The sequence below is a fragment of the Dromiciops gliroides genome, chromosome 6, assembly GCF_019393635.1.
Source record: "Dromiciops gliroides isolate mDroGli1 chromosome 6, mDroGli1.pri, whole genome shotgun sequence".
In the NCBI taxonomy this organism is placed as follows: Eukaryota; Metazoa; Chordata; class Mammalia; order Microbiotheria; family Microbiotheriidae; genus Dromiciops; species Dromiciops gliroides.
Genome location: NC_057866.1, coordinates 54,791,571 through 54,815,859, shown reverse-complemented (window position 1 = coordinate 54,815,859; position 24,289 = coordinate 54,791,571). Strand labels below are relative to the sequence as shown.

Below are 24,289 nucleotides of genomic sequence, written 5' to 3'. Positions count from 1 at the left end.
ACATTCACTCTAGTATATCTGACATGCACGGACACCCTGATCTTAGCTAACCCTGGAGGCCTAGCTTTATGGTCATTTTCCTTTGCACTGTCCTGCACCCTCTTTGACCTTTTGATACATCCTTGGTCCATCAGCCTTTGGCTTCATCTTTTAGCTGGTTTCTAGCCATTATTCAGGATGGCCTGGAAAGCAGTTGGGGGTGGAATGGGGGTGGTATAAATGGGGCTTGGCACAGGCGGGACCTGTTAAAGCTAAAGCTATCAAACCAAACTATTTTCTTTTTTCTTTCTTTCTTTCTTTTTTTTGGTGAGGCAATTGGGGTTAAGTGACTTGCCCAGGGTCACACAGCTAGTAAGTGTTAAGTGTCTGAGTCTGGATTTGAACTCAGGTCCTCTTGAATCCAGGGCCAGTGCTCTATCCATTGTGCCACCTGGCTGCCCCAAACCAAACTGTTTTCTAACTTGGAAATAGCACTAGCATCTCAAGTCTTTAGTCTCCTGTCCCACAAGAAGAAAAGGAGAAACATCAAGAGGAAGCAAAAGGGGTTACCAAAGGAGGTGTTGCTTTTCTCATGTGTGACCTGTTGCCAAGACTGAAGACAGGGTAGTCAGGGAAGGTAGAGTTGGAGTCAGGGAAGGTGGAACAAAAATCCTGGGGGGTGAGGGTTGAGGGGGTAGGTGGTTATTGTTATACCTCTTCCATCAACCAGATCTGGAGAGACTTCCCCAGGTGGCACGGTGGAGGAACAAGAGTGTCTCTTAGATCCCTGTAGGCTCCCAGCTGAAAAATGGCAGGTTTATTCTTTCCTGGGGGAGAGGCCCCCAAGAGAGCCCATGGGCTGATGCCTATTAGGTGTGTGAGGCTGAAGACACATTTTCCCAAGGTCTGCCTGTGACTCATTCCCCACTGTGAATTTTCTTCTAAAGTAGATTGGTTACTTATTTTCAAAGATACAATAAAAATCACAAATAAAGAGAGTGGTTCCCTTTAGGGGGTGTCCAGTGATGAAAAATTTTCAGCAAGTCAGTGGGCTTTTGATGATTTGAAAAAAAATCGGTTTACATCACCTAGTAAGTGGATTATCAGTTACTGCTACATGCTTAGTAACTTATCTATAGGAGACTGACCTTCATGATGGAGTTGGTAGGCACTCCCTCCAAAGAGGTGCATTTGCCATTGTGTGTGTGTGTGTGTGTGTGTGTGTGTGCATTTGTGTGGGTGGGGGTGTTTGTGTGTGGGTGTGTGCATGCAGGAACATTTTTATACATGATTTCCTGTTTGTTTTGGAGTTTTCAGATAAATACAATATGGATAAGTTTCTGGGAGAAACCATTCCCACTCTTATGAAAAGCAGCTTTGGGAAGAAGAGAAAAATGGGGAGATGGCATAGGAGGAAAGTGCCCAGAGTCCTGGCAAGGGCAAAAGCTGGAGCAAGCAGAACATATCAGGGCTGGGAGGGACCTTAGAGACGGGACTCTCTCACTTTACGGAGAATGAAAGTCAGGCTCAGGGAAGGTGATTTGTCTAAAGTCATGCAGCTAATTAGTAACAGAGCTGGGATCAGAATCCAGGTTTCCAGACTCTGGGTCCAATGCTCTTCCTGCTACTTCCAGGTTTGACGTTGAGGCCACTAGGCTAAAGTCGCCCTAGGCAACCATTTGAAGCCTAGAAAATAGGGAGAAGATTCAGGGAGATAAAGGCATTGTGGTCCTTCTCCCACAGCTGCTTGAGCAAAGAGGTTATTCTCTCTCTCTCTCTCTCTCTCTCTCTCTCTCTCTCTCTCTCTCTCTCTCTCTTTTGCTGGGCAATGAGGGTTAAATGACTTTCCCAGAGTCACACAGCTAGTGTCAAGTGTCTGAGGCTGGATTTGAACTCAGGTCCTCCTGAATCCAGGGCCAGTGCTTTATCCACTGCGCCACCTAGCTGCCCCCAGAGAGGCTCTTCTCAAAGGCAGAATTCCTTGGGGAAACTGACATCTCTCTCCATCTTGACCTCTCCCCTGGACAGTTTCATTGGGACTTCATTTGCCACCAGTCAGGGTGATTGAAAAGCACCCCATCTCACTCCCAGACTGGGGTAGCAGGGATGTCGAATCCTGAACACGCCTGTGTCCCTCACTGCATTTAACAACTGGAAATGGTGACACACTAGGCATGTTTGAGTGGGGCCACCCACCAGTCGGGTGTCCGGTCATCTCTATTGCTCTGTGGGCTGCTCCTGTTGTAGTCCCGAGCTCCACCAGGAGTCCCGTTGGGAGGCAGAACAAGTGGCTTTTCCAGATGTCCCCTCCGCCAGTTCGGTGCAAGACTGATAGGAATTGTATAGGCCCAACACAACTGTGAAGACAAGAATGGCTGCTGCCACCATCCAAATCACATTCCAGTGTTGGCACAGCTTGGGGTATAGTATTTGTAAAAAATGAATCAAGGCTTCAAGTTTGCTGCCAAATCCAAAAGGAAAAAAAAGGATGAGAATTTTAGTGCATTGGATTCCTTTTCACCCAGGCTTTACACCGCCCCCCCACCCCCCCCCCACCCCACCATACTTTCCTGTTTTTGTTTGTTTGTTTGTTTTTGTGAGGCAATTGGGATTAAGTGACTTGCCCAGGGTCACACAGCTAGTAAGTGTCAAGTGTCTGAGGCCGGATTTGAACTCAGGTCCTCCTGAATCCAGGGCTGGTGCTTTATCCACTGAGCCACCTAGCTGCCCCTTTTTTGTTTTGCTTTTGCTTTTTTTTTTTTGTTCATACTTTCTTGTTAATGGAACCACAGAAGTACCCTTTGCATAAGCTGTCCAAAGCATAGAACATTCAATCATTTTTTAAAAAAAAGCAAATGTTTAGACTCAGGCAGTATGGCATAGCAAATAAAGAAATAACCCATCCCTGGTACATCTTGACTGTGACCCTGGATAAGTCACTGCATGAGCTCTTGCTGCTCTAGACAAGTCTTTAAGATCATAAGCTGTATGACCTACAGTGGTAGAAGGAGTTGGGTTCTCACTTCAATGAAATCTCTGTTCCAGTTCCTGTCCCTTTATTTTGTTCCTACAGAATTCTGGGCTTTGGTTTTTGTTTTCCTGAAGAGGCAGAGTTGGGAACATTCCAGGATCATGAAACATAACAACAACGACCAAAAAAAAAAAAACCCCAACTAATGCAATTATACCCATTTTATAGAAGAGGACATTGAGACTCAGAGAGGTCAAGGGACTTGGCCATGGCCACACAGCTAATAAGTATCAGAAGGAGGTCTTTGGGGTCTTCCTTGCTCCTTGGCTAGTTTTCTTCCTCCAGACTGTGCTTTTTCTCAGGAAGGGGGTGCTGGGAGAGGCTTTCTACCTGAAACAGTTTTCATGGAGTCAAAGGTTTAGAACTGGAAAGAACCTTAGGAATCATATAATCTAACCATCTTATTTTACAGATGAGGAAACTGAGACCTAGTGACTTGTCCAAGCTCACAGAGGCTCTAAGCTGTAGAGCAGGAACTGGAACACAGCTCCCGTCTCCAAGCTTGGCACTCTTCCCACCTTCTTCACTCGGTTCAAGAGGACCGATGTCGGGTTTCCTTAGCGTTTCAATTTCGGCCACAGGCTGATGCTCCTGGAAAGCGACTAGAGGGGGAGGCAGGGAAAATGTTTTGTAAACCAAACAAGCCCAGGTGTGTTTGTAGGGCATGAAAGAAGTCAAAGCCCTCAATTGGAGAGGATGGTTTCTGGATCTTCTGGAGAAAGTGAGGTTTTTCTCCTTTGGTTCCAGGAAACAGAAAGGATGTGTGATGACAAGATCTAGGCAGCTCCTGCTTGATACCTGGGTGACCTTGGGTAAGTCAACCTCTCTGATCCTCCCCTATAAAATGAAGGAGTTGCTGCAGGCGACTGCTGAGGTTCCCCCCACTCCCCCAGCCATAGATCTATGACACTCTAGTCCTCTGACTTTGTGAACAATACAGTGGGGACTCCAGCTTTGCCCTCATTGAAATCCCATTCTAACCCGACCTTGCCTCATTGCTCCACCAGACAAAGTGGCCGGTCTCTCTCTGGACTCAGCCACTTGGCACTCTGTTTGTATGTAGTTGGCAAGGACTGAGACTACATTCAGAATACTTTAGGTTTCTGATGACTGAAGCCCAATAATCAGTTAAAATCCAAAAATTCACAGTGAACAAGCTATGTCAAGGGCAGAGAATTTCGGTGCATAGCTGGGAATCTGATGGACAATGGTTGCCATTTAAGTGACCCAAACATAGGGTTTGATGTGAGGATGGAGAGGTAGGTGATAGCTTGTGCAAAGTCATGGAAGTAGGAGATGGGATATGGTATCTATTGGGAACTGCAGCTAAGCCAATTTGGCTGGATTGTAGAGATGGTCCTATGAAGGGCGTGATAGATAAATCAGTCTGGAAAAATAGATTGGATCCAGATTGGGAAGGATTTTAAATGCCAAACAAAGGAATTTGTATTTTATCCTAGAGTAATAGGGAGTCATTGAAGCTTTTTGAGTAGGGGAGTGACAGCATCAGACTTGTACATTAGGAATTTTCATTTGGCAGTTATGTGGATGATGGATTTGAATGAGAAGAGAATAGGGAGAGGTAGATCCATTAGAAGGCTATTGCAAGAGTAGGTGATAAGTGATGATGAGCTAAATTACCGCAGTGTCCAGAGTGGGATGGCTGGAAGAGATGCTGTAGATTCAGAATTGGCAAGATTTGGAAACTAACTGTATACAAGGGCTGAAGATGAGGAGAGAATAGAGGATGATTCCAACAATAGGAACTTGGTTGCATGGCAGGGTGACTTGGAAGAAATAGGGAAGCTAGGAAGAGGGCTGGGTTTAGAAGGGGGAAAATTAGTCTTATTTTGAATATATTGAGTAACAAATATGTTTTTAACATTTCAAATGGTGTCCAAAGGAATAGTAAAGTAAGAATGAAAATATTCAATAGTTAATTTTTTTTTTTTGGCGGGGCAATGAGGGTTAAGTGACTTGACCAGGGTCACACACCTAGTAAGTGTCAAGTGTATGAGGCCAGATTTGAACTCAGGTCCTCCTGAATCCAGGGCCGGTGCTTTATCCACTGCTCCATCTAGCTGCCCCCAACATATTTTTTTTAAATGACAGTCATACTTGACGACATGCCTGATGTCAATGTGTCCAGGTTTGATATATAGCCAGTATATATCAAAAGTGCAGCTTGAGCCCAGGTCTCCTTGACTCTAAGACAGCTTCCCTATCCATTTTGCCACAAACTCTATCATTATTAATATTATAAAACTCAAAATACTGGGCAGGATCTCTGAAGTTGCAAATAATGGCCTTGATAATGAGGTTATCTGGGCAGGAAGTAGTGTACCATGTTTCCCAAACACACATTTTCATGGCATTCTGGCTCATAGGGCAAAGGCTGCCTACTTGAAGCACTTAACCAGGGTTCAGAGAGTGAAAAATGTCTGTATTTTCCACAGATTATGTCCTCCATGTTGGGGAGGTATCCTGGAAGGAGACCGGCAGGCCAGTGCTTCAGACCTAGAGCTGGGTCTGTGTTCTGTGAACCTGTCATCCATGACTCAGACACTGGTCTCCAGACCAGCCTCAACGAGAGGAGCAAAATGAGTGCTGAAGGTAGGGCACCCAAGTAGAGGCTTTCTTCCATTTGAAACATTAAAACTTTTTATTTTTATTTTTTTGTTCTGTACTTGGAAAAAATATCATCAAACATGAGCATTTCCATATGCTTAGGAAAGGCACTGGACCTGTCTGTCATTAGAACAGGGAACTCTCGGGTTAGAAAACCTTTACCAATGCAGATGGGTACTTTCTTTACAGCTTAGAGTTTTAAAGAGTTGCCTCGGACACCAAGAGGTGAAGGGATTTCCAAGTCTTCCTGGCTTTGAGGCTTGCTCTCCATTTGTTATGCCACGATCCATAAAGAACATTGTATATGAAACCACAAATGTTACTTAGAGCTTCCATAAAGGGGCAGCTAGGTGGCGCAGTGGATAAAGCACCGGCCCTGGAATCAGGAAGACCTGAGTTCAAATCCAGCCTCAGAGACTTGACACTTACTAGCTGTGTGACCCTGGGCAAGTCAATTAACCCCAATTGCCTCACGAAAAAAACAAAACAAAACAAAACAACCTTCCATAAAAAAGAATATAATAAATTCAACATGTTAATTTCCGAACTATTCTATTTGTATCTTTCCAGTCCTCTGTTTTCTCCTGGATATTTAAAAAATTATATTATGACCTTCCTTCCTTCCTTCCTTCCTTACTTCCTTCCTTCCTTCCTTCCTTCCTTCCTTACATCCTTCCTTTCCTTCTTTCCCTCTCTTTTTCTTTTTCTTTCTTTTTCTCTCTTATTTCTTCTTTCCTTTTTTCTTTCTCTCTTCTTCTTTCTCTTTCTTTTTCTTCCTTCCTTCCTCTCTTTCTTTCTTCCCCTATTACTATCCTTCTTTCCCTCCCAAAACTGCTTCCCTACCCAAATTTTTAAAGTCCTCTATTTTAACAAATAAGTATAGTCAAGCAAAAACAAACTAGACGTTGGCCATGTCTGAAAATGCATCTCAATTTCCCATTCTTGCCTGTGTACCTGATCTGGGTCCTGCCCCACCTAATTCTCTTTCACTCAGGTCCTGTGGCTCTCTGGGTTGTTGACTCTTTGTATGGACTTTGGATCCCTTCTCTCTCTCTCTCTCTCTCTCTCTCTCTCTCTCTCTCTCTCTCTCTCTCTCTCTCTCTCTCTTTCTCTCTCTCTCTCTCTCTCCCTCCCTCTTTTTCTGTTTCTGTCTACCTATGTCCTATTTGTATAACATATCTGTTTCCATCCTGTGTTTGCCCTGTTCCCTGCTCGGTTCTTTGGCCTTCAACTGCCCAGTGTCAGGCTTTTCCTTTAGCTTTGGCAAATGCTCCGGTGGTGGCTAGAAGTGCCTCACCTGCTTTTTAGCTCCTTTTCCTCATCCTCCTTTTCTGGCCCTTCAAGGCTTTCATTTGTCTTCTCTTCTTCATCTTCCTTCAGTTCCTGAAGCTCTTTGGTTTTCTTTAGGCCTTCTTGATACCTTTAGGGAAAGAAGAGTGGTGTTGGGGGGTGGTTTTGTTTTGTTTTGCTGAGGCTGGGAAAGGCCAGGCCTGGGACAACCTTCCCATTAGATTCGTAGAGTTGAGGACTGTCAGCATCCCATCCTCCCAACCCTTCCCGTGGTTGTGGATGGGAGGAAGAGGCTGGAATGTAGGATTGAGGCACCAGGCATTCCTGATACTACTTCTGTCAATAGTATTTCCCCTTATCCCTGCTCTCATCCTTCCTGTTTATAGGAAATGTCACATAAAACGTTCATCACAATGCCCTCCCCCCGAAAAACCCCAACAAAACATTTTCTTCTTGTTTGCCATTTCCTCTATTTAGACCCCCATGCTCTGGCCCCACCCCACGTTGGGCCTGAGTTTGCCCTCTGTCTAAGGAGAGGCTGGCTTGAGAGAACTTTATGTGCAGGATGAGAGGAAGGGGCAAGGGATGGGAATACTTCCCAGTGAAAAGCTCCTGGAAATAGTGAATAAATGTCATTCATCTGTGTAGACAGCAATTCTAGGATAGGTCAAGCAGATTTAAATAATGCAAAATAAATTCTTCCGTGCTTGGGTTGTTTTTTTGTGTTGTTGGTTTTGTTTTTTTTTTTGGTGACAGGTCAGAGAAGAATAATTATGATAACTCATTATAATTATGATAACTATAATTCGGTATGATTGATTTCCTTTTTATATAGTTTAAATATTATTCTGAGAAGAAGCTATAGGCTTTATCAGACAGCCTAAGGGGGTCGATACTTGCACAATAAGGACTAATGGTACGTTTGCTATTGGGTGCCTGGGGACTTCAGTAGGAACTCTTAAGGATCATTTCCTTCTTAAGGCATCATTGCAATGACTTCAGAGGAGTGGAAGAGCAAGTATCATTTCCTTTCTGTCTTCATCTTCCCAGCACCTAGTCCAGAGCCTGGCACAAATCAGAGGGCCAACAAATGCTTATGGGATTGGACTGAATTGGAATCAGCTTTCCAGCTTTCTCAGTTGTCTCTTATCCTGTATTAGGATTTCCCTCCCCTGAGAAGCAGGCTAAGGGATGGACACTCAGACACTCACCCTTTGTTGTAGGCCTCCTCCTCGATCTTGGCCTTGACCTCTTGGCTGATCTCCTCCAAAGCACTCTGGGTCAGGGCAGGTGGGGCACTGGGGGCGGGGCCCTCACAGTCTTGGTCCCCATTGGACTTCCCGCTGGTGAGAGAAGGAGGGACAAGAAGGGAGGGTGAATGCAGGGGAACACAATGGAAAAGGGATCACAAGTCTTTGGCCCCATTGCTGATCTCTGGCAACGGTGCCCAAGGACTTTTTAGAATGGAGGCTCCCTCGAGAAGCAGAATTGCTTCCCTTTTTGGTATTTATATCCTCACTGCAGGGGCTGAGCAAACGGTCATGACTTTGATGATTGCTTCAGTCTGGACCTTGTGTAGGTATTTCAGTTCAGACCAAGGAAGGACTGCTTGGATATCCCAAGCTTCACTGGAGTCCAAGAACACAGGTTTAATTTGGGGCCATAGAGGGAACCTGCCTTAGAGATAATCTTTCAAGTACTTTCCAACTCTCCTCCTCAAGGTCTATTTTTTTTTGTTTTGTTTTGTTTTTTTGGCGGGGCAACGGGGGTTAAGTGACTTGCCCAGGGCCACACAGCTAATAAGTGTCAAGTGTCTGAGGCCGGATTTGAACTCAGGTCCTCCTGACTCCAGGGCCAATGCTCTATCCACTGAGCCACCTAGCTGCCCTGATGATTCAATTACTTTTAAGAATTCAGAAGATTATTTCTGTCAGTTGATTCCTGGGTCCTTCCTCTGCATATCACTGTTGTCACAGAATCCCTACCACTGCTCCTAGACTAGGTAGAGATGAGTATGTGGGTGAGTCGGGCTGCCCCATGGCCAAGCTGTCCATCCAGTCAGCGTCATGATCAACACCAACCGTCAGGTAAATGTGTTTGTGTGACAAACCCCTCACTCACAGAGGCAGCCAGAACCAGAGAGCTCAGCTATGTTTGTGTGGACTATGAGTTAGACATGGGGCATGGGACTGCATCTTACCTAAATCCAGATATCCACCCCCACCCCTCCCCAGCACTGGACCCAGGAGGTGCTCAATGACCACTTATTGAATTGAGTCGGTTTAGAAGGTCTCTAAGGTCCTTCAGGGTTCTAGATCGGATGGTATATGGAAGAGAATCAGAATCAGGAACCAAAGAAAGGAAGGAATAGCACAGATGGCCCAGTTGCTGGATAGATGGGTTTACCCCCATCAACAGACTCCATTGTCTGCTGCCATCCCCTGAAAACAACGTTTCAGAATTCTGGAACTCAGGCCTCCATGTCACCTTTAAAAGGTCCCTGAGACCCTCCTGGGTGTCAAAACCCAATCGGAATATACCACTGTGGAAGAACTCACAAAAGAGACAAAAGATAAGTAGGGCTTTGAAGCCAGGCCTTTGTTTTGAAAACACCTAACACAAGATAAAAAACAAGTGGCACCTGGTCCTCCCAAGAATCCCCTGCTGTATTAATGAGAGAATCTTAAACACTTCTGCCTGTCCTTGGCATCAACACTCAGCCTCCCCCCATCATCTGTGCTCCTCAGCACCTCCTAAAATTTACATTTCATTAGGCTGGTTACTGGACACCAGACGAAGGAAGGAAGGAAGGAAGGAAGGAAGGAAGGAAGGAAGGAAGGAAGGAAACAGATAAAAGAACTAGGCACTCACAACATTTCCCCCCTTACATTATCGCTCACTCTCCTTCCATACAGTGAACCTCCCTTGTCCTAAAGGTGCATTTATCACCACAGAAGAATCTGCTGGCCAAGAATAGCAGCAAGGGTTATGGCTTTATGAAGCACACTTATTAGAAATGAGAGGTCAGGGACACATCTTTGATTTCCTTTCTCTCTGTCCCTCTCAGAGGTTGCTTAATTTTAAAAGGAGGGGTGGTGAGTCTAAAATGATGCCTGGGAGTAACAGAATCTGCAGTGCTCCATTTTAAGAAAACCAGATAGACAACAATCCAGGATTAGGAAACAGATCACTTAAGGGGTCATTATTTGAATTACAAAAGGATTTGCCACTAAGGAGGGCTAGAAGGGAGCCAGACCATGAGTTTAGCTATAATATAATTCAGTTTACAGAAATCAGATTTGCATCATTTCCCCCCAAGAAAGCACGTGTTGCACACAGTGATTTGGTGTGACTAGAGGACAGCTAGATTTCTTTTCCAAGGTTTATTCCTCTTTTACTGTCCCACTTCTAAAACTCAAGTTACTCACTGACTAGAGAATTCAATGAGCACTTCCCCCACCACATCCCTACTCCTTTGATGCTTGATACTCTTGAGAGCCTTTTTCCATAGGACTTGTTTCATAATAATAATAATAATTAATATTTACATAGTACTTTAAAGTTTACATAGAAATTGACAATCTTATCTTAATCAATCATTACTCTGTGAGGTACTATTAGTGTTCCCATTTTAAAGAAGAAGAAACTGAGGCCGAGTGACTTCCCCAAGGTCACAGAGTTAATAAGTATGTTAGGCAGGATTCAAAACCAAGTCTTCCTGACTCCAAGTGTAGGGCTTTCTTTAAACCCCATATGACCTGTCAGGTCTACAGTTCTTTAAGACTTCCCAGGGGGTAGCTAGGTGATACAGTGAATAAAGCACTGGCCCTGGATTCAGGAGGACCTGAGTTCAAATCTGGCCTCAGACACTTGACACTAGCTGTGGGGCCCTGGGAAAGTTAGAAGAAGGAGAAGGAGAAGGAGAAGGAGGAGGAGGAGGAGGAGGAGGAGGAGGAGAAGAAGAAGGAGAAGAAGGAAAAGAAGAAGAAGAAGAAGAAGAAGGAGAAGAAGAAGAAGAAGAAGAAGGAGAAGAAGAAGAAGAAGAAGAAGAAGAAGAAGAAGGAGAAGAAGAAGGAGAAGGAGAAGGAGAAGGAGAAGGAAGGAGAAGGAGAAGGAGAAGGAGAAGAAGAAGAAGAAGAAGAAGAAGAAGACTTCCCAAGAGACAAATTATGGTGGCAGAGCACTGGGCTTGGAATTTAAAGACCCAAGTTCAAGTTACTGGCTCCATCACAATGGTAGAGTTGTCATACCTGACTCCCAATTAAAGTGTTCCTTCCAATCATAGTGTGTGCCTAAGAAGATTTCATGAAGCCTTTAGGGAGATAATAGCAACATGAATCGTTCCAATAATAACCCATGAGGGCCAGCACTGGGAAAGAACTCAATGCTTGAAGTGAAAGTTTTAATGTAATCTCATATCCTCTACAGAGTCCCTTTTCAATGAAGTATTCTTAGAATGTCTATTCTCTGGGAATCAGTTTTCTGAAGGCTTCTCAAATGTAGAAGCACCATCTGGGAGCCGAGGGCTAGCCTGCAATTACAACGGACAACCCAAGTGCAGGCAGTTGGTTGAGCGGACTGTCCTGCTCTCCCCTTGAAACCCCTGTGTGTTTTTCTTTTGGAAGGTCTGGATGATGTAGGACTCAAGTTATCTCAAGTCTGAAGTTATCAGCAGGCTTGCATGTTAGGACACCCATCTCTTAGTCTTGTCTCTGGGACTTGCATTCAAATATTTTGTTGGAAGATGATTCTGTGTACTGCTACCCCAGGCATGGAAGATGATACAAAGCAATTAGAGGCTTACTCTACTTGAACAATTTTTCCTTTCTTAAGTTTGGACAAGCCTTCTCAGCAGTGTTTCCTTCAGACCATGCCCATTGCCCGGGCTGCAGACGTCACAGATATCACCTTTGCTCAAGAGAAGTCAATGACTCTCTAGTACCTCGAGGATAAAATGAAAACTTCTCAGTTTAGCATTTAGAATGCTTCACAATCTAGCTCCAGTTTACCTTTCCAGGCTTAATTCATGCAACGATCCTTTTCCACTCCCCCCACCCCTTCATGTACTGTTGGTTCCAGCCTTTCTATTTCCAGATCCAGTACATTATCTCCCTCATTCACTCTCTCCTCATCTTTGCCTCTTAGCATCTCTAATTTCTATCAAGGCTTCATGTGTCTCCTACAGGAAGTCTTTCTGGATACCCCTAGTTCGAAGGGGTATAGGTCTGAAGCTGGAAGTGACCTGAGAGGCAATTTAGTCCAACCCTCATATTACAAATGTGGAAACTGAGGCCCATGGAGGTTAAGTGATTTGCCCAAGGTGAAATAGGTAGTAGGCATCAGAGACAGGATTTGAACCTGGTTCTCTGACCCTAGAACCTTTGCAATATGCTGTGGATATTTTGTCCTTGTACCCTCCTCCTCAAATTGTCATCTGTTTACATATCGATTCCCCTGATGGAATATAAATTCTTGGAGGTCATTTTATCTTTGTCTGTTTCAAAGAACAGGTGCTTTAAACACTTGTTGGATGGAATTGGATTGGATTGAGTTGTACTAATTGGAGAACTGTGTTTATGGGGGCCCCCGAACTAAGGTAATTTTCACAGTAGTTTTTTTCTTTTACTTTTTTTTTTTAGTGAGGCAATTGGGGTTAAGTGACTTGCCCAGGGTCACACAGCTAGTAAGTGTTAAGTGTCTGAGGCCAGATTTGAACTCAGGTCCTCCTGACTCCAGGGCCGGTGCTCTATCCACTGTGCCACCTAGCTGCCCCACACAGTAGTTTTTTCACCCATGCTGTGAGTTTGTGTCAAGAGCTCTCTTGAGGGGATGGAGTAATTGTAACTATTTGATATCCAACAATACTGGAAAAAGGTTAAAAAGCCAACCTACAATCTCCTGTTCAATGGAAACATATGGGTAACTTTGTAAGTTTCTCTTCACTGACTGCTTTAAAAATCAAAGTTGAAGAAGTTTGAGATGCCATTGCAAAAATGACATCATATCGTCTTGGTTTGATGACTCTCCAGAGCTCTGAAATGTTACCTAGTCTTTTACTCTCTCTAGTAATATAAAATATACCCAGAAAAGTAGGTAAGAGGCAGATTATTAAGGACACTTTGTATTTTATCCTAGAGGTAATAGGGAAACCCTAATAGGGTAATAAGGAGATTCCTAGAGGATTTCTTGATCAGGAAAGTGATTCTGTTTTGATTTTTTTATGAACAATATTAAAAATTGTTGTACATCTAAGTCATTGCAAGTACCTTTGGCTAAATGAAATACAATTTTGATCTGACCTGGTAAAATTGAACTCATTGGTATTTGCTGTAGGCAGTGGGGTACAATGGAAGATTCCATGACTGGACTAGGAATACGGACACCTCCTCTTTTTAGCTCTGTCATTAAGCTACTATGTGACCCTGGGCAATTCCCTTCCCTTCTCTGGGTATCCTCAGTTTCCTTCCTTTTATTCTGTTTTATAAAATTCTATTCTAAAATCACAGAATCTCAGAATTGGAAAGGTCCTCAGAGATTATATAATCCAACCTAGACCATACAAATCCCATCCAGAACATGCCCAACAAGTGGGCAGTCATCTAGCCTCGGATGGTTCTTTCTAAAACATGGTTTTCAAAAGTGAACAAAGCACTCCAGATGTGGTCTGACATGGGCAGAGTACCAAGGGACAATTCCCCTTCCTATTTCTGGACATCATATGCTTTTATTAATGCATTCCAAGGTCACATTCACTTTTTTTGGCCACCACATAACACTCATAGCTCATCACATTGGGTTTATAATTCACTAAAACCCCCACATTTTTTTTTCAGATAAGAAGGAAGGGGTTTTCCGGGTCTGTGATGGCTAACGATCTAGGATCCAGCTGCAGGTCCCAGCCAGAGCTGGAGGATTCTGGATCTCTTCCCTGTGCTATGTCAGTGCAGCCAGCCCTCAACTCTGGACTTTGTCAACTCCCCATGGCAACACTCAAGTTGCATCCGAGTGTTTTCACACACCTGACCGTCGCCCTTCCCCTCCCCATCTGACTGTACTCAGATGTGATGGTAAGGTAAATATGAGTCTACCCAAGACTAGTCCAGCAAGTAAGGGGGGAAAGCCTTTTTTTTCCAAAGCTTTTGGATTATATAACTTTGGGGATTATCAGCGGCATTCCTCCCTTCTGCTACTGTGTTTCATTGAGAATTATAATACTGTATTATCTCAGAGCTAGAAGGAACCCCAGAGGTTTGTGTGAAGCTCTTTGTCTGGTGCTGTCTCTCTGTCTCTCTGTCTCTGTCTTTCTCTGACTTGGGTTTGAACCTTAGCTCTACCATTGAAAATCTGTGTAACTTGGGGCAAGTCAATCCACCTTTCTAGTTGTCAGTTTCTCTCCCTGTATAATGAGTGATTATAATGATTAGAGTGACTTTAAGGTCCATTACCGTTCTAGATCTATGCTACTGTACTCTGCTAAGAAAAAAATTAAATGAAGATTCTTTAAAGAAAGAATAAACGACCTTAAAAAAACAACAGCCCTATTTTCCTTGGTTATAGGGGAGGCAACATTTCCAGCTGATGGGAGAAGAGAAACCTTTACAAGGGCTGGGTCCTCAGCCAGGTAGGGAAAGGTTCTGCAAAAGACTGATCTATGTGGGTCATGCAGATCTCTGCATCATGGGAATGGGTCTTGTTGTCCAGCTTTTCTGGCTTAAAATGGAAAGAAATGCACGGGGCACAGACGCCTGAAATAGGAAACTTTCCTAAGCGAAGCCAGGCCCTTCTTAGACCAGTACATTTTGATTTAACATATTTTCTTCATAATTTTATAAACTGTAGCGGCGTGGATCAAACTACAGTCTCCTGGACCCTAGAGGGCTAAATAAATCATTTTCCATAAAAGTTCATTTAAATTCAAATCACATTTTTTTCCTTGGTGATGAAAGTGGCCTTGAGGGTAGGAATGGGGGAAAGGAGGGAGAGAAGGGAAAATAGGAACAGGAGAAAAGCATCAGGATAGAGGAGAGGGAGAAGAAAAGATAGGACATGAGGGGAGCGGAGAGGGAGGTAAAGGAAGAGGGAGAGAGGAGAGGGAAAGGAGAGAAAAGGAATAAAAAAGTAAGGGGAGAGGGGAGCCAGGAAAGAGAGGAGAGGAGGAAGAGGAGAAAGAAGAGGGGAGAGAGGAAAAGGAGAAAGAAAAGGTAGTGGATGTGGAAGGAGGAGAGTGAGGGAAAGGGGAAAGATGGAGAGATGGAGAGAAGGAAAGAAAGAAGGAGGTAGAAGATAGGGAGAGAGGGGGAAGAAGAGAAGAAAAGAGGAAGTAAAAGGAGATGTAGGGGATGGAAAGAACAGAGAGAAAGGAAGAAGGGGCAAAGGGAAAAGATGATTTGGGTTGGAATGGGGGAAGGAGGAAAAGGGGTTGGAGAAGTGAGATGGGAGAGAAGGAAAGGTTGGGGAATGATGGAAAAGGTTGGGAGGGAGAGACAGTGAAGAAAGACAAATAGCCCACCAACCAAACCAGGTTTCCCAGACAACCTCAAGGTGAAAAGTCAAACCAGAAAACTTACTTCTCTAAAAGTGCAGATGGCGCCAGGGAAGCTGAGGGGTTTCCTTTCCCATTTGGTGATTCAGCCTGGAGTGAAAATACGAGAAATCTTTCAATTCCCTAAATAAATCAGAGCAAAACACACAGGTGGACCAGTATATGCTATGTGCATATTTAGACACACGAGTTCCTCTTTTTCCCTCCTGAGCTGTCCTGCGCTCCCAAGGGTCACCTCGGCTCCTGAGCCATCATCCTGGATTCCCTTCTGCCTTCCTCTGTCCTTTCCAGTCTGAGGTGAAGCGGGGGAGGCATCATTTTTCTCCTTTGGGGATAGGGGGATGGAAGTACAGTGAGGGGGACTTGCTTCCTTTCACTCCTTCCTCTCTATCAGTTCAACTCTTAGAGCTTGGAAATTGGAGGTCCTTTCAATGGGAACCAGCGGATCCCTTGTGTTTAGAGGGTAGCCCTAAGGCCGGACCACTTCCTGCCCTGTGCATGGCTAGGCAGAAGGCACACCATTGTGCCCTTATTACTATCAAGAGTTCCAGTGACTCAGAGCTCCTATGAGTCATACTATTTAGAATGAACTCAGAGGATGTCCAAGCTGTTTTTTGTTGTTGTTGTTGTTTGTTTGTTTTTGGTAATGGAACTCTGTGAGTAAACACCGTGCCTGGAAACCCACATTTCCAAGCTAGAGACCCAACAGCTAGAAGTGGGGGGAAGAAAAAGCTAGAAACAATAGGCTTTTCAAAGAGGGAGTGGTCAGAGTGTGCTGTGCCTATAGTACCCTTTCTTCATCCAAGCTCCTAAACTTCGTGTGGGTGGCTTTATTTTGGTCCTTGACTTGGAGTTTAGGTTGACCGAGACTGGTGGTTGCACAAGAGATTTGAATCAGTGCAAAGGAGGGGGGAGGGGAGTTGAAAGATACCTGCTCCTGGTTGACAGAACAATAGAGCTGTGAATAGAACTAAGCTATTGCCATCTTCTCCTTGCTTATAATACAAACAGGAGTGACGTTCTTTCCTCCCAGAAGAAGAAACAAAGAGAGACAGAGAGACTGAGAGAGACAGAGATTCAGAGACAGAAACAAAGACAGACACAGAGACAGTCAGACACAGAAAAAAAGAGAGACAGAGACAGACAGACACAGAGTCAGACACAGAGAAAGAGACAGAGACAGACAGACATAGACAGACACAGAGTCAGATATGCAGAGAAAAAGAGAGACAGACACAGACACAGAGTCAGATATGCAGAGAAAAAGAGAGACAGAGAAAGAGAGAAAGAGACACACAGTCAGATACACAGAAAAAGAGAGGCAGACACAGATACAGAGAGTCAGACACACAGAGAGAAAGAGAGAGACAGACACAGACATAGACATAGACAGACACACAGAGTCAGACACACAGAAAAAGAGAGACAGACACAGATACAGAGTCAGACACACAGAGAAAAAGAGAGAAAGAGAGAGACAGACATAGACATAGACAGACACACAGAGTCAGACACACAGAGAAAAAGAGACAGAAAGAGACAGAAAGAGATAGAGAAGCAGAGACAGAGGGAGACAGAGAAAGATGTGGGATGTGGACACAGCTTTGTTATAGAAAAATCTTTGTAATGGGACTTGGTCATTTTTTTCAAAGGGTCTGAAGCTATATTAATTCTTCTATTCCTTCTTTGAGAAATATCATTGGCTGGGACAACAATCTGCCCATGCTGTCCATAGAGAGAGAGAGATTAGACTTGTTTATGTCATTGATAAAGGACGGCGGCTCTGCCAATATAGGCCAGTACCTTCCTTCAGTGCAGCTGCTATTGACTAAAGCACTGTGAGGTTAAGTGTCTTGTCCAGGGCTCTGGGGCTAGAATGTTTCAGGGGCAGGACTGAATCCAAGGCCAGCTCTCTATCCTTTATTCCATGTTTGCCTCTGAATTACACAGAATGAACTATAAATTATGTTGTGAAATGTAAAATTCAAGCCAAAATCCAAGGTTTCTATGTCTTTATTCAAGTCAACAAGAGACAGAAGATTCTCCGTAACTGTTTGCAGAATGAATGAATGAGTCACAAGCCCATGCTGAGCACACTATATTTCCTGTGGCTTCTCTTCTGCCCCTGGAGGTCTTCCTTCCATGATCCCAAGGCCTAGTTCTGGGCCACCATTATTCCCCTAGTCATACTCACCAGGGCTGGTAAGGATGGGATGGGTGATGTGCTAGGAGACTGGCCAGGAATGTTCAGAGCATTAAACTTGGGGACTACGGCCACGCTGACTCTCCGACGGGGCATGTTCTGTAGGAAGAAAAGGCTTCACTAACAGAAAGGCCTTGAGCCCGGCCATGCTCAGTGAGGCAATGGTGGCCATCCTAAGTGATGAAAAGGGGGAGGGGAAGAGGGTGTATGGGTACATTAGGGGAATAGGGGGTTATTCCACATTAACAGAGAAGCTCTAAAGCCGTGCGCCCTGGGACTTGTTCTTGGACCAGAGTTATTTTCTGGGGAAAACCACGACTTTAGGAAGTTGACAAAAACCAAGAGGGTGGAATAGAGATTTCTCATGTACAAAAACAGATGCCGTTAGTATTCAGCACACATAACCCCTCTCAGCTTCAGTTTCCCTAACTATAAAAAGGTGTTGGTGGAGGGGGCCAGCTGAGCCAGATGACTGTTAAAAGTTCTGCCCTGGGGCAGCTAGGTGGCACAGAAGATAAAGCCCCGGCCCCGGATTCAAGAGCACCTGAGTTCAAATCCAGCCTCAGACACTTGACACTTAACTAGCTGTGTGACCTCGGGCAAGTCACTTAACCCTCATTGCCCCACCGCATCCCCAAAAAGTTCTGCCCTGCTCTCCCATCCTATGAGTCTATGAGGAAGAAAAGGGTTTGGGGGCCTCTTTTGATTAGAAACATGAATTCTTAAGAGTTGGAAGGGCCCTCTGAGGTCCACCCTCCTGCTTGAAGCAAGAATCTCCTCTGTAGCACCGCTGACTAGGGGTCATCCCCTTCTTCTTCTTCTTCTTCTTTTTTATTTTTTGAGGAAACTGGGTTTAAGTGACTTGTCCTGGGTCACATAGCTAAGTATCTGAAACTGGATTTGAACTCAGGTCCTCCTGACTCCAGGACTAGTGCTCTATCCACCGCACCACCTCGCAGCCTAGTCATTCCCTTTAAATAGCTCTAGCAACAGAGACTGACAAGGCAGCCTGTTCCATTTAAAGACTCTAAGTTTTAAGAAGTTTTTCATACTTTTGAACTGAAATCTCTGACCTGGGTTCAAATCCCACTTACTTAGACAATTACTAGTTGTGGGAATTTCCTCATCTGGAAAATGAGGGGGTTGGAGTCAACAGCCTCCAAGATCTCTACAATCCCATGATTCTACCCAATTTCAAGAAGGGGCTTTTGGACATGAATGAGTCCTCACACATATCCTGTGAAGCATACAGGAAGGAAACAAGCATTTATCAAGCACCTATTGTATGTGCTATACATATATTATTTGATCAAGCCTGGGAGGTAGGTGCTGTTAGTAACCTTATTTTACATTTGAGGAAACTGAGGCAGACAGAAGAAGAAGGTACACTCCTGTTAAGTAACCTGCCCAGTGTCTACACAGCTAGTAAGTGGCTGAGGTTAGATTTGAACTCAGATCTTTCCAACTCTAAGCCCAGAGCTCCATCCTCTGTAACCACCTAGCTGCCCCTCTGCAGGGAAAGTTCCAGAGCTTCCTATCTGTAAACAAGGAAACTGTGTCAGAAAAAGATTAAAGGTTCAAGGTCACCTGAGGAATGAATAGCTGGTGAACTTGTATCTATGGATGGTTTTCCCTCCTGAAAGACCATGGACTTAGGTTATGATGGAGCCCCTTACTTACAGGTAATGAGGGTGAAGTGACTTGCCCAGGGTCACACAGCTAGTAAGTGTCAAGTGTCTGAGGCTGGATTTGAACTCAGGTCCTGAATCCAGGGCCGGTGCTTTATCCACTGCGCCATCTAGCTGCCCTCAATGGAGCCCCTTACTAAACAACTCCCAGGTCCCTTCTGAGCAGCCGTATGTCCCCCCTGCCTTTGCAGGCAGCCTACCTTTCCCAGGGTGAGAGACATAGATCTGGTGGCACGAGGGACCCCATCCTCTGCAGCAGTGAGGAGAGACAGAGAGAAGAACATTGTTAAACACTTCAGATCAGATTCAGGAAAAGGATAGAGGAGAGCCCGAATGTCTCTGGCTCAGCCCTTCTTTACCCCTCTGTGGAGTCTGGTGCCAGTGCGGGGACACTGGAATGATAGCTACATGATTTGGTGTTTGAAAGGTGCCCAGGATCTTCTTGTCTTGGGATGGCACATCTGAGTAAAGGCTCTGGTCTTCCTTGTCCTTCTGACCCTAAAACATCACTACCCCTAACTGTCTCAGCCACTCAAATCAAGCCTATCAAGTCAATGAGCATTTATTAGGCACCTACTGTGGGCCAGGCACTGTGCTAAGCCTGGAGTGCTGATTAATTACTGGTTTTTCTAAAACCACCACATCAGCAACTTTGCCCATTAGGAGCCAGAAATCTGGTGGCTGGTGAAGCTGATTGGCGTGTGTATCCCGGCATCCTCTTTGGGCGACGTCAATAAACCGAGTGATTAGGCTTAAGGAATGTTGGGCTGGGGTTTTGTGTGTCGAGATTAAGAATTGAAGTCACTCGCTCTCCCAGCTCCAAATATTGGCAGGGATCTGTCTGCTAAGCCGGTGCATTTCCTAAACCCAAGCCAATTGTGCATTTTTACCTTGGTTTTGGGGGGAAAAAAAGCTGCTGATATTCCCCAGAAAACTCTCCCAGTGTTCTGTTTATAAAGATTTCTCCATCTGGGACTTGCTTTCTGCAGCCCCCCGCCCCCCACACTGTTCTTTGTAACTAAGGATGTTTGCAATATCCAGGAATTGTGGGCTCTAAAGCTCCACTCTAAAGCTCATGTAGCAAAGGCTGTTTATCCATCAATAGCCGGGGCTCTTGTTCTCACTGGCATGAGCTCTTCTTGCTGGGAAATGATTTCTGATGACTCTAGCAACTGCTGAGAGGGTGAAATGAGAAGGCGTGGGGGCAGAAACAGCAACTCAGCTCTGTAGGGGCAGCTAGGTTACACAGTGGAAAGAGCCCTGGACTTGGATTCAAGAGGGTCTGGGTTCAAATCCTGCCTCAGGCATTTGTGTGAGCCTGAGAGATTTCACCTCTCTTGGACTCAGTTTTTTCATCTTTAAAATGAGGGTAATAGCACCCAGCTTGAAGTTTTATTGTGAGGATCGACCAGAGAACATAATTAAAAGTGATTTGCAAACCTTAAAGCACTGGGTAAAACAATTATTATACATATTATATTATAACAGTTATATTATTATCAGGGACAAGGCCTATTTTCATCCAGTGCTCTCACTATGAGAATAATAAAATCTCAGAGCTGGAAAAGACATCAAATGCCATCTGGTGTACCCACAAAAGCCCCTTTTACAATATCCCTGACATATGTTTGTGTATTTGAATACTTCCAGTGACAGGGATCTCACTCTCTGACTTACCTCTCCAGGACACATTCTAAAATGCCAATTCCTTTCACCTAGGACTGAATACAACACTCCAGTCATGGTCTAAGGGGCAGAAGGACCATTGCCCCTCTTTTTCTGGGTACTATATTTCTATTAGGTAGTACAGTGGATGGCATGCTAGGTCTGAGGTCAAATCCAGCCTCAGACATTTACTAGCTGTGTGACCCTGGGCAAGTCACTTCACCCTGTTTGCCTCAGTTTCCTCATCTGTAAAATGAGCTGGAGAAGGAAACGGCATCTTTGCTAAGAAAAGCCAAACAAAGAGTTGGACATGACTGAAAAACAACCAAGCATCACATCCTATTTCTACTAGTCCAGACTTAGGATTGTGACTATATCACAGCCCTCCGTTATCTCATCACAGCAGGAACAACCGTGAACACAGAAGTTACTCTGTCTGGCCTCTTTCAGCAAAGAAATGAGAAGTCAAGCACAGATGACCCCGGAATTAAAATCATCCAAGTCCCATCACTCCCCTCCGATCCATCAGTGAAAATTCATGCATCAAAATGGCGATTGTGGCAATTGTCTTGTTTTTGTTGTTTTTGTGGGGCAATGAATGAGGGTTAAATGACTTGCCTGGGGTCACACAGCTAGTAAGTGTCAAGTGTCTGAGGCCGGATTTGAACTCAGGTCCTCCTGAATCCAGGGCCAGTGCTTTATCCACTGCGCCACCTAGCTGCCCCCTTTGGAAATTATCTTGTCATTTGGCTTCATCTCTCCTCATGCCAGAGAGCAATTGGGTTAACAGACCAGACTTAGGGCATGCCTTCTATAACCAACACCAGAGACACACTTGGGAACCTGGAGGCCTGTGGATTCAAATCCCACTTCCAACTGTGTGACCACGGACAATGATTCCCTTAACTTCTCTGAGAATCGGGCAACTGACTGTCTAAGAGAGTAAGCCACCCCCTCCTAAACCTGTCAGGCATCACCTCTGCTCCCCTTGGAGTGGACCTGAGGGGCCGTTTGCTGTTCTTCATCACCTCTTTGATTCCAGGTTGTAAGTACTGGGTCTTCGTCAATAAAACATATGGAGTAAACAAGGTCACTTTTCAGGATGCCTGCATGTTCTCAGGTTCCAGTTTTTCCAGCCTTGATGCACGCTCCTTCCCCTGCTCATAAACTTTGGGCTTCATCCGGCCTGGACTTATCGCCAGCCCCACTCCCCACACTTCCTGCAATGGCTCACCTCTGGCCTTCTGTCGATACTTTTCCCTGGGGCTAGAATGACCTTCCTTCCCACCATCTCCACCTGCTGCTATCCCACCCAGCCGTCAAGACCGAAGTCCACCAGAAAACTTGCTGCTGCGCCCCCCCCCCAGCTGCCAGAGGTGAATCATCTCATCTCCTGGTATTTTAAACTATACTTAAGCATTTACACTAATGTAACGTTTCCATTCATCTACTTTCTCCAAGACTGTGAGCTCCCTGAGGGCAGGGCTATGTCTCATCAATCTTGTATCTCTCAGCACCAGGCCCACAGGATGACACAGCAGGTGTTCAAATCTTTAGTGAGTGAAACTGGGAAAAGGTCCCTCTAAATGTCAGCAGTTCCTTAGATCTAAAGAGAACTGGATATTTGCACCTTGTCATCAGTGCTTGCTTATGTGGGGTGCAACTTCTGCTCTCTGTATTTTCTGCTTTTGATCCCTCGAGTTCTTCTGCTTTCAAACACCCTTCTAGCTCCCACTACCGGCTGCCAGCTGTTTGATAGAGTCACTGGGTCAGAGATTTAGAGGTGGAAAGTGTCTATAAAGTCATTTAATACAATTTACACAATGTCATTCAGTTGTTGTTTTTTTTTTCCAGAGGTGTCTAAGTCTTCCTGACTATATTTTGTTTGTTTGTTTGGACAAAGAAACTAGAGTGTTTGTCATTCTCCAGCTCATTTTGCAGATAAGGAAACTGAGGCAAAAGGGGTTAAGTGACTTTCTCAGGGTCACAAAGCTAGTAAGTGTCTGAGGCTGGATTTGAACTCAAGAAGATGAGTCTTCCTGACTCCAGCCCTAGCATTCTATTCACTGTACCACGTAGCTGCCCTATAAATCTTCGCGATCCCCATTTGGGGTTTTCTTGACAAAGATGGTGGAGTGGTTTGCTATTTTCTTCTCCAGCTGATTTTACAGATGAGGAAACTGAGGCAAACAGGGTGAAGTGACTTGCTCAGGGTCACACAGCTAGGAAGTGTCTGAGGTTGGATTGAACTCAGGTCATCCTGACTCTAGGCTGGGCATTCCATCGACAGCATGACCTTGCTGTCCTTATCACTTTACACCTAGACTATTTCAAGGGTCTATTGTCTCAAGTCTTTCCCAGATCAGTCCACCCTTTATTCAGCTGTTGAATCGATTTCCTAAAATACAGCTCTGTCTCTATCCCCTCCAGAATCCAATGCAATATCCTTCATTTGGCTTTTCAAGCCTACACAGCCTGACCCCTTCCTACCTTTCCATCCTCCTTAGCCCTTACTCCCTTCCCCAAAGTCTTCCATCCAGGGACACAGGCTTCCTGGTTGTTCCTCCAACAAGGTACTTCCCCCCACCCCCAGCCATTCCCCATGCCCAGGATACTCTCCCCGCTCATCTCGGCCTCCCGGCTTCCTTCAAAGATCCACAGAATTCCCCCTTCTGCAAGAATTCTTCCCCCGCCTTGGTGCTTCCCTTTGAGACAACTCCCTGGTCCTCCTGCCCATCGCTTGTTCATGCATCGTCTCCCTCATTAGACTGTAAGCTCCTGAATGGCAGGGACTGACCGCCTTTCTTTGTACCTACAGCTCTCAGCACAGTAGGCCCTTCATAGTACTAGCTGCCTGATTGGCTGCTGTAGGGCCAGGCTTCACCCCCACCCCTCCCCCAGGGACGTGAGGGGGCCAGCCTTGGATGTCAGAAATCCCACTCAGCTTTACCAGAGGGGCCGTAGCTTCGACTCGAATTCTGGTTTGCTAGTTTCTTAAATTCCATGAGCTCCGCATGGTCCTTCTCATACGTTCTCTTCAAATTCTCTACGTACTGCATCATCACCTCAGCAGCCTTTGACATCCGCTTTTCCTATGGGGAAGGAGAGACGGTAGGAGCAGATCAGTTCTAGGAGCCAGGACTAGTAGAATGAGCAATGGGAAGAAGTAAACTCCTGAGACTTGATCTATAGGAAATATCAGAGGCAGGACCGTAGGAGCCCAGATCTAGAACTGGAAAGGTTTTTAGAGATCATTACATCCA

General features: G+C 45.0%; 1 protein-coding gene across 2 annotated transcripts in view; it reads right to left on the bottom strand.

Moving 5' to 3' along the window:
* Positions 1-1,840: 1,840 nt before the first annotated feature.
* IRAG1 (inositol 1,4,5-triphosphate receptor associated 1) overlaps positions 1,841-24,289 on the bottom strand; it is a 126,469-nt gene continuing 104,020 nt past the window's right edge. For both annotated transcript variants that reach the window (XM_043971382.1, XM_043971380.1), the window contains 7 exons: positions 23,977-24,118; positions 19,562-19,611; positions 17,665-17,772; positions 15,496-15,560; positions 8,140-8,271; positions 6,936-7,058; positions 1,841-2,440 (listed from right to left, as the gene is read on the bottom strand). In XM_043971382.1, the coding sequence (XP_043827317.1) occupies positions 2,197-2,440; positions 6,936-7,058; positions 8,140-8,271; positions 15,496-15,560; positions 17,665-17,772; positions 19,562-19,611; positions 23,977-24,118 (864 nt within the window). In that variant the 3' untranslated portion in view covers positions 1,841-2,196. The remainder of the gene's footprint in view (positions 2,441-6,935; positions 7,059-8,139; positions 8,272-15,495; positions 15,561-17,664; positions 17,773-19,561; positions 19,612-23,976; positions 24,119-24,289) is intronic.